Source organism: Olea europaea, unplaced genomic scaffold (genome assembly GCF_002742605.1).
Source record: "Olea europaea var. sylvestris unplaced genomic scaffold, O_europaea_v1 scaffold405, whole genome shotgun sequence".
Classification (NCBI taxonomy): Eukaryota; Viridiplantae; Streptophyta; class Magnoliopsida; order Lamiales; family Oleaceae; genus Olea; species Olea europaea.
This window is the reverse complement of record NW_019260152.1, coordinates 363,311-374,092: the sequence shown is the minus strand read 5'-3', so window position 1 is coordinate 374,092 and position 10,782 is coordinate 363,311. Positions and strand designations below refer to the sequence as shown.

At 32.7% G+C, this 10,782-nt stretch overlaps 1 protein-coding gene across 1 annotated transcript; it reads left to right on the top strand.

Annotated features, from left to right (window-relative positions):
* The first annotated feature begins 7,569 nt into the window (after nucleotides 1-7,569).
* On the top strand, nucleotides 7,570-9,707 carry LOC111387474 (probable polyamine oxidase 5). Its single transcript, XM_023012029.1, has one exon. The coding sequence runs from the start codon at nucleotides 7,881-7,883 to the stop codon at nucleotides 9,492-9,494; it is 1,614 nt and encodes a 537-aa protein (XP_022867797.1). The 5' UTR covers nucleotides 7,570-7,880; the 3' UTR covers nucleotides 9,495-9,707.
* Nucleotides 9,708-10,782: the final 1,075 nt, after the last annotated feature.

Sequence of the window (10,782 nt, the reverse complement as noted above, 5' to 3'; positions counted from 1 at the left end):
AATCCAATTTTTTATAACACTTCTGATGATTACAACCAAGGAGCACCGATCATTTTACAATATAGAGCTTTACGAGACCTCTATATGACCCACAAATTTCAAGACTAATTGAGTTTACAATGTCAATTTCTCTCTTAATAAATGATATAATCAAAATTAAGTACTAAGAGAGAAGTAGGCTAACACTTTAATGAATAGCAACGAATAAAACTCAAGTGTTAGGTAAGAAAAATTTTGATGAAAATAATGATTTCCAAAAATTGATTCAATCAAAAGTTTTTCAAAATTTTGATTTGATGAAGATAAACAAAGAATGTAATAATTTTGCTCAAGAATATCTCACTTTAATACTCATAAATGTCTTGCAATTAATGAAAAGTGGGGTAGTATTGTAACGGTTAAAAAGAAAAAATTTCTGTCCAATCGGACGGCTCAACTGGATTTTTGCTTCTGAATCGGACACTGAACTAGCTGTTGTGCGTCAGAATTCAGGATGGTTAAAAATTCGATTGTTGGACAAAACGGACGTCCTCTTGTACAGTTTTTTCAAATTTTTCCTTCTTCGATTGTTTTGAAATATATACACACTTGAAGAACATTTTCACTTAATTTTTCAAACTAAATGACATTTGTGAGAAGTTTGAATTGAGATTCTTACCTTTTGGAAAATAGTTTTATGCAAGTATTTTTAAGAAATAATTTTTTCGTGCATAAAAATTCATCTTGAGCTTTCGATGATTCATTGCTAAAGATTAACGCGTTCTATCTTTTCATATGAATCCAAATTTTTCTAAATCTAATATCTTCGACGTTTGACGTTGAAGTGCTCGTTTTGATATATTTGGCATCCATGCTGGACTTCCATCTCAATTATCATTGCGAGTCTTTTGATAGCAACATTTTTGTCTTCAATTGATCAACTATGCCACAATAGCTATAATGACTCGAATTCAAATGTTAGAAATAAAAGAAAATTTTTTGTTATAATCAAAGCGTAGAATCAACAATAGGTCAACAGATCGCACACGCCATAAATATTATTCCTAATATTTATTATTCGTATGTTTCAATAAAGTGTTCTACCTACTATGAATTTTTCAATACTAAGAATAAGCAACTTATTGTCCTAATGGTGCGCAAACATTAAAACAATGTAATTATGCATATTAATGAAGTTACAAGGCAAGAAAGATAGAAATACAAAGTCTCGAATTAAAAACTAAGAATCAAAAGGTTTTGCCATCCATCCAATACAAAGATTTTAGGCTAACATATTAATGTAAGAAAATTACAAGAAAAATAAAAGAAAGTCATTACTTGAATCATTAAACTATGAAGAAAATCAAAAAATCTTCAAATAATACCTTTGATGTAAATTCTCTCTATTTCTCTCAAAAGTTAGCTTATAATGATCATCCTTAGGATCGTGTTTTCTTAATTATATGACACTAAGAAGATTGTTTACCAAAATAAAATGAGGAAAGACAAATTTTTTTCCCATTTTATACTAAGGTGTGTGCCTGGACGCCTTCGTTTTGTCTTTGACATGCCTGCCCTTTCCTGTAGACAAGGGCGTGCGCCTTGGCTTTTTTTGGGAAAAAGTTGACTTGAACTTTCTCCAAGGTCTTCACTTCTTTTTGCTCCGTTCGCTTATTTTATTTATCCAATAGAGTTCTTGCAATTTCGAATCTTCATTTTGCATTCATGCCCAACGTTTGAATTATTGAATTTTGGTACCCCGAATCTTTTATTTGATGCAATTGAGCCTTTTTTTCTCTCTCTCCATCGGTGATTGTAGACATGATCATTGATAACATTTCATCGATAATCGTTGACTAATGTGCATTAGTAATCATCAACAGCTCATTGTTGATAATTCTGTTTGAATCATCTATAAATAACAATTTGCGTCATATTCATTGACTATGATATCATCAGTCATCACAAATGGAATTTATGTCAGTGATTATTTCTATCATTAACTTTATTAATTTGTGATTATTCTAAAAAAGGCCCCTTAATGATTTTGCCCAAGATTTCTAACTTGATTGATGTTGTACCTTTTCCCTTTCCTTTTGAAACACAGACTTCAACATTCTTCGAACACGGACTAATCGTCAATTAAGTCACATTAAGGCTCTAAAGTTGGGTCGTGATTACGTGCCTAATAATAGCTTGAACGTATTCATTGACATTGTCAAGCCCACCTAGCCTAAGGCCAGCCATGCTTCTAATCTGGTCGACTTCGAAGCTAAATTAGAGCCTCTTTGTGCCAGTCAGGATAAGGCTAGCAATGCAATAAATTCTTCAATTTATTTAGTTTCAGCGTCTTTAGATTTGGTGGTGATATAAAGCCGGATATTGACAAGAGTTAAATGGTGATTTTTGGGTTAGGGAAGAATATCTCAAGGAGTGTATGTCAATTTCGTAGATGCACATGCACACATTAGTAATATGAATTTGGGATTGTTATTTGACCTCATTTTATGATGGTTTTTGTACTTGATGGAATCATGTCTTTTTATCTTTTTTCTTTTTTAAAAAAGGTATCTTGTGTGTTGATGAGTAGTATCGAGTTTGGAGTGAGATTATATTTAAAACGGCATATTCAAGAAATATAAAACATTTTTTTTTATATCTAGGTATCCACCTTACAGTAACTAAATCCTGGAGTCTACACCTTGACCCCTCAAGTTGCAGACAGGTTAAACCGCAGGTTGTGCCCCAAACTGATCAGTGCTCAAGAGCCCTTCAACTGATCTGCCAAAGTGTCAAACAAGTCGTTTTCCATCTTTACACACTGTCTTCCAGTAGAGCTCCTGCCTTCCAGGTGAATATATGCCTTCCAAGAGTCTTTCAAGAATCGAACTCACGACCTCTGATCTGCTAATCTTGAAGCGCCCTCATCTTTGCCAGTTGGGATATGCCCTGGGGGGCAATATAAAACATGTTTTATTTTGTACTACTTGTGTAGCTAGTAGTGAAGAAGCCTTTTGCATTTGAATTTCATTGGTAAACAAAGAGTTCATAGAGTGATTTTTAAATTTTGAATATGATTACTAGTTATTTTGCCTAAATTAAATATAATGAAATTTTTTTAGGAATAAAATAAGAATCCTAAAAATTTTATGAAAAATCATAAAATGATATTATAACTGTTTGTTGGTAAATTATAGAAAAAAAAATTTGTTGAAAAAAATGAAATCAACGACTTCTTGTTGATTAGTGACCGAATTTCTGTTTGTGATTATGTGCTTCATTATCTTTTCTTGTTTAACGTTACTGTTCTGTAAAATGTCCCATCAATGACTGTCTATGACTTCTAAGTATCTTGATTCTTTTAGAATTTACAAAAACGTGAAAGTCTCTATTAGGATTTCATAAAACTCTTTTCTTTTTTGTTTTTTCTTTTTTTTTTCAATAAAATAATCTTTCACGTGGACCAATAATGTTTTCAACTTTTTAACCACGCAATCTCTCAAAAAATAAATAAAATAAAATAAAATAATCGTAAATTTTATTCTTAAAAAATTTATATCAGTTGGGAAGATTTGGAATAACTTTTTGACCAATACGCATCAATAATGTCATTTTAAAATGTTACAGAATAAAAAATATAAAATAGGTGAATGTTAAGTATACCTTCTAATAACTGTCAGAACTAATTGAAAAAGGTTAAGTTAAACATTGAATCAATATTAGAAGCAACAAACATTATATAGTCTGATATCTTTAAATTAATATGACTTGTTACATAAAAACTTATAAATTAATAAAGATTATTAATTTATAGAATTTCTACTTAAATAATATTTTTCATGTATATTTGTTAATGCCTAGTGCTTTAAGCACATAGGTCTCTTTGAAGAGGAAATAAGAAATTGACAAGAGTCTAGTGGAACAAACAATAGAACAAGAACTTGCAACTACGAGGTATACAGTTTGAGACCGAAATAATTGGTTTTATTTTTCTTTTTTTCTTTTTTCTTTTTTTCTTTTTTTTCTTTTTTTTTTTTTTGGGGCTGTTCTCATAAGAAAGAATAAAACTAATCTACATTTGGTGCTGGGTCCATGCCCGGGTATGGACAGTCATGAATACAAAATAACGGCTCCACACAGGATACAAGAATACTTGATGATGCTTCCTTTTCTTTTATTCTCCTTTTATTAGCAGTTAGAAAATAATACAAAGATATTTTTTTTATCATGTTCATGATGGAAGAATTTTTTATTTCAGCCAAGAAGGCTTCATGACAATCTAATAGCATATTTGAGAAGTATTTATAACGATTTAAGTTTTAAATAAATAAAAATAAATAATAGATAAATGAAAAACACTTGCAGATCTCTCGATATGTATGAATAAAAAGTAATTTGAATATTTATAAAATTGAGACATAGATAAGAGAGAAACTGTAAATAAAATGTAAAATTGGGTTCCTAATTAGACAAAAGTATTAATTAGTTTATTTCCAAGATGACCCATTTCCTTTGTTTGCTAGTCATTGAAGTTGAACACACCCTTCAATGCATTTTTTGGATAGAAATTGTGTTTTTGTGTGAAATTTTTTGGGGTGTGTGAGAGAAGGAGAGAGAGAGATTGGGTGCTCAAGGAAAAATTGGAACTCAAGAATTAATTTGACTTTTTTTGATAATGATGCAAACTAATGATGCTTTGGTAAATCCAAATTAGTATAATAATGCGTCTAATGATACTCATTAATAGCTCGTAAATTAAGTTGTTATCAATGCTTCTTCACTTTCTTCACATGGTGCATTCGTGTATCATCATTGTTAATTATTTAACCTTTTTCTATGTATCAATCAATGCCAAGTCAAGTTAATATCGTTTTTTGATTAGGTATTAACTTTCTCGATTAATTTTATTTTTATGAAAATGAGCACAATATATTTCGGTTTAATTTCCGAACAACATAGTCTAGTTGTTACTAAATTTTGATTAATATACATCTATTTATGCAAATGCTAAATTCACAGTTGACTTGCGCATCAAATAGGAAATATCCCCTTTTCCGACCATTTTTTAGCCTTTCAAAATTATTTTTCAGGTTGCTGATGTCATTTGAAATCATACTTTCATAACATCAGAGTCAATTTGAGTCAAACTCGAGTTCCAAAATCCTTTAAGTTGAAACTTTTTGGTCGTCCAAGATTTAAGTTAACATGTTTCAACACCTCGAATATATACTCAAATCTAATTACATTTCTTGGCCTAGCTAAGTTTAAGAGAATCTAACATGGGTCAAACTCAACCTACTTGATTATGTACACTATAGTTAATAATTAAAGTTGAAGTGGAGCCCTACCAAAAAAGTTATCAATTATGGGTGTTTATTATCATTTATGCTTATCTTGCTTTAACTTAGAAGCTAATTTTTATTAACTCCAGAATATTATAATGTTGTAATTTATTATTTTTCTCTCTAAATGTCAAAATATTATTCTTTTAGATCAAGAACAAAGGAATTAAAAAAGGCGAAACAACAATTAATAAATATATTCGAAAAGAATAGAGAAATCTTATAGAGCCACCTTTGAAGCAACTTGTATTATTTAAGCAAAATATCTGCACCATCCTCTATGAAGATAATTAGATAAAGAAGAAGGTTGCCCCCCTGGGGGATAGTCTAGTGGTGCAAAGGATAAGAGTGAGGTTATCTCACGCCTTGCTGACAGTCGCAGTGTGGGAGTTCGATTCCTAAAACATGGAATTGGACTACTTGTAGGCACAATGTATAGGCAGCTCTTGTTCCCTGACTTGTTGGGGCACATTCCACGATTTACCTCCTTCACAAAGTTCTAGGGATGGGGCGGTGGAAACCCTCAAGGTTGTGGTTCAACCTTTTTTAGATAAAGACGAAGGTTTGATTATTGTAAATTGGTTTGTAAAAAACGTTGTACTTGATTTAATTATGTTTATATATGGTGACTACTAAAAAAAAAAATAAAAAATAAAAAAATAATAATAAATTAAGATGAACGTAATTGCAGATACCATTTTTCTTTTGGAGTTGATCAATTGTCATAAACATTTCAAGATTAATGCGTAAATGTAACGTATCAAGTAAATTGTTTTGGTACATAGTATTAGATAAGATTTACTCCAACATTGGAACAATATTTGAATTTATTTTTCTTCCATCTAAGTATTTCGCAATATTATTATGCTCACAATTTTTCGAAATAGGTCCTAAGAGGCTTTCGGGTAAAAAATAATTTTTTGGTCACTGAATTCCAGTGAAATTTTAATAAATTCATTAAACTTAAATTTGTCCAAATCATGTTTCTAGATAAATATGTTACCTAAAAGGTTGTATGATCTAATCGAAATTTCACCAAATGTTCAAAGAAAAAAACAAAACTAAACAGAGGCTTTTGATATATTCGATTTCGAGGTTAATTACTATGATCAAATTGCTTAATCTAATTATTATCTTCTAAATTGGTTTCTTTTTCCAAAAGATAGAGTGAGATTTAGAGAAGAAAATTCCAAAATTTGCCATCACAATGAGCAATATAGATCCAAAACACATGGGACATGACAAAAACAAAATCAACGTCTGGGTATGAAATGCAAACGATTTCTTGATGTTGCACTTGGAGAGATGGAATATAATCAACTTGACCTAGCAAACATAACTACTTTTCTAATTAATGTTTTGCCAATACTGCTACCTATGGGATGTTGTCCTATGGTCCTACACCGTGTATCATTCCGTTCTCGATGAGTTGCACAACTCTCTGATTGTACGATGAACATGAATGTTGTCTACTTAATCTCTTAGTTAGAGTGAGTGCAAATTTATAATTGTCATGTGGGCATTCAAACGTTTTGTCCCATTAGGGTTTGCGAATGATGGTGAAGACATTATAATTATCCAGAACATATCGTATATACACCTCAATACTGAATTACATTTTTGTAGTAGTAAACTGGCCAAGCGGAGGGAGGCCCTTAAGGACGTCTATGAATATTGCAAATTGCTACAAAACAAAAAATTCAGTCGCTCGCCGATGCTACAAATTCCCTTTGATACAGCAATCTGTCGACGAAAGTTTTTCGTTGGTACATCGAAGGTAAAAATTTCCTCAATATTTTATATTTAAATGAGATAATACATCGATAATTACCGACAAATTGCTTTGACAATGTCTTTTGCTATAACTATGACCGTTGCAAAATACAGACTTGCATCGTCATTAAACAACCGCGAATATTCTGTTGCTATTTTCGTTGATAAATTCCGATTGAAAACCGAATCTTTACAATGGGTAGCATTTAGTTGTTAGTAGGGAATACCAATTTGAAGTGGTAGATTCATTGCTAGTTCATTGACTAATAAGGACCATTCAGAGTGTTCAGTTTGGTGGGCCGTCGTTTACCGGTTCACATGTGAAGGTTGGTGACGGGCATCATCAACCTATTATTGTTCTTTGGCTTATTGGCTACAATATTATCTCAACTCCCATCTCAACCCACCCCACCCACACGAGTAATTAAATAAATACATACATGTGAGCATAAGTATATACAATGGATGGCAGTGAGATTTACTGAGGCAGAAAATAAGGGTTTTGCGGGTGTCATTACATATATTAACAGCACTGGGGTACAAGTAGAGAGAGTTTCAAGAAAGTAAAGCCATGTCTTTATTAGCTAAATAAACTATGGAAGAAAACAAGAAAAAAATAAAAAAGATGCCTTCGAGGAGTACACTACACTAGGTACTCCCTTATATATCCTCTTCAGCAATTCATTCTCACCTCACAAAGTTCATACAGAAAACACAATTTTGTTCATTGTTCATTGTTCACTTTCAAATATAGATATATCTTAGCCTAATTCGGTGATAACGAAAATGGTCTCCAAAAAGCCTAGAATTGTGATAATTGGTGCAGGAATGGCTGGATTAACAGCTGCTAACAAGCTCTACACAGCTTCCGGCTCGAAAGAACTCTTCGAGCTTTTCGTTGTAGAGGGTGGAACAAGAATCGGTGGCAGAATTAACACTTCCGAATTTTGCGGTGACAGGATTGAGCTAGGGGCTACTTGGATCCATGGAATTGGGGGTAGCCCAGTTTACAAAATTGCTCAAGAAATCGATTCATTGAAATCTGACCAGCCATGGGAATGTATGGATGGAAATTTGGAGGATCCTTTGACCATAGCTGAAGGAGGGTATGAGCTTAATCCATCATTTGTTGAGTCTATCTCTAGTCTTTTCAAGAATCTGATGGATTTAGCTCAAGGGAAAGTGATTAAAGAAGATGGCGAAATCGTTGCGCGTTTGAAGCAAGTTGCAGCCAAATCTGCTGGAGATCTCAGCGTTGGTTCTTTTCTGGAGCAAGGCCTCGAAGCTTATTGGAGCCTAACTAAAGACGAGAAGCTTGCTGTCAATGGATTTGGAAATTGGAGTGGAAAATCACTCCAAGAAGCCATTTTTGCAATGCATGAGAACACGCAAAGGACTTATACATCGGCCGATAACTTGCACAGTCTTGATTACAATGCAGAGAGTGAGTACAAGATGTTTCCTGGTGAAGAAATAACTATTGCAAAAGGTTACTTGAGCGTGATTCAATCACTGGTTTCTGTATTACCAGCCGGTTTGATCCAGTTAGGCCGGAAAGTGGTGAAAATCGAATGGCTGCTTGAGACGAAGAAGAACGGAGAGATCAACAATGGATGGCCAGTTAAGCTACATTTTTCAGATGGATCAACAATGTATGCTGATCACGTAATTCTCACAGTTTCACTTGGAGTACTTAAGCAAGGAATTAAACAAGATTCTGGTTTGTTTAGCCCCCCACTACCTAGTTTCAAGACTGGAGCAATTTCAAGGCTGGGATACGGTGTTGTTGACAAATTGTTTTTGCAACTAAGTAACTCAGATGATGATCAAGAAATCAATGGTTACAAAACAAAATTTCCATTCTTGCAAATGGTTTTTCATCAAAAAGATTCCAATTTAAGGCACCCAAAAATCCCATGGTGGATCAGGAGAACAGCTTCTTTATCTCCAATTTACAGCAATTCAAGAGTCTTATTATCATGGTTTGCAGGCAAAGAGGCCCTACAACTCGAATCCCTCAACGATGAAGAGATTCTAAATGGGGTTTCCACAACTGTCTCAAACTTGTTACCCCATAACTTGTGTAATTCTGCAGGAGTTCCTCAACCAAAATTTGATAAAGTTTTGAGGACTAAATGGGGTACTGATCCTCTCTTCTTGGGATCATATAGTTATGTGGCCGTAGGATCAAGTGGCGACGACTTGGATACTCTGGCCGAGCCATTACCAAAAACCGTCACTATTTGTTCTGATTCTTCGTCATCGTCCTCCCCACTACAAATTCTATTTGCAGGAGAAGCAACACACAGAACACACTATTCAACCACTCATGGAGCTTACTTTAGTGGTCTTAGAGAAGCTAATAGGCTTCTTAAACACTATAATTGTATTGTTGTATGAATGTTTTTTGCCGTACTAGAAATTTAGGCAGCTTATTTTCTCTTACTTTTACTTATTTTCTACATTCATTTGCAAGAAAAAAAATTAAAAATATATCTTCCTTAAGCTAGTCTATAAGCTAAGAATGTTGGGGGCAGTGAAAGGGAGAGATGGGGACATTTTCAGATGTGCTGATCAAATTGAATGAATTAAAGGAAGCTTCTTTTTCATTTTTATTGCTTTTACTTTATTCGTTAGTGACCTATAAATTTCTTGAATTGTTTAGCCTATTATAATGTCTTGATCCATCTTAAAAGCAAACAAAACCCATTTCTTGATCTGAATTTTTATACAAAATAGAATAAGATAAAGTTAGATAAAGATGCTATGAATCTCATACTCTCTTTTAGTTTGGTCTCAAGACAGGATCCGCAAACCCCGCTTTCTTCATGCTTCCAAATTTTGTTCTATTATTCCTCTTGTAAATGTACTGGTATTTGCTAAGAAATAACTAAAGAGAACCCAAATTTTTATTTTTTTATTTTTGGTTTCTGATTTTGCCCACAATGGATCCGCAAGAAAATAAAATGGAAAAAGTATTCAAGACTAAGCAATAAATTTCCATGTTTCTGTCTTCTGTCCCACAATAAGCAGTGGGAATATTGTTTTATTTCTAATACTTTATATAGAGTCTGTTTGGGAATGATTTTGAGAATTGTTTTTTTTACCGTTAAGAGAAAAGTGGGGTCCATTTATGAGAGAAGAAATCAAATATGACGGCTGAAATAGTGAAATAACAGTCAAAAAATCAATTTTTTGAGCCAAAAAATCACTCGCAAACAGGCTAATATTGTGTAAAATGAGGACTTTTAGAGGAGGTAGAGAGTATTGGATGAAACTAACCAAAGATTTGATCTTTTATTATTCCTTCTCGAGCACTAATTCAACTCTTTCACTTATTAAGTTTATCCTCACAAGAGACCAAAACATGCTTGTCTTTAATGCACTCTTAATAAATTTTGAAGTTGAATTGTTGTGTTAACATATGATTTAATGGGAAGTAAATAGTTACCAGCCTACCGAAATTTAAGGTCTTATAATTGTATAATTCATTTCTTATCATTTTCATAATCAGATATCAACAATATTCCAAAGTTCAAAGAAGGAAGGCATCGATAAATTTATTTACAAGCTTATTGTGGCTTACAAACTTGATATGTATTTGAAAATTGAGTGGAATACTACTTAATCCAGTGTAAATATTGTTTCCATATGTATAACCCAAATTTAGAGGTACATAAAGAAATGA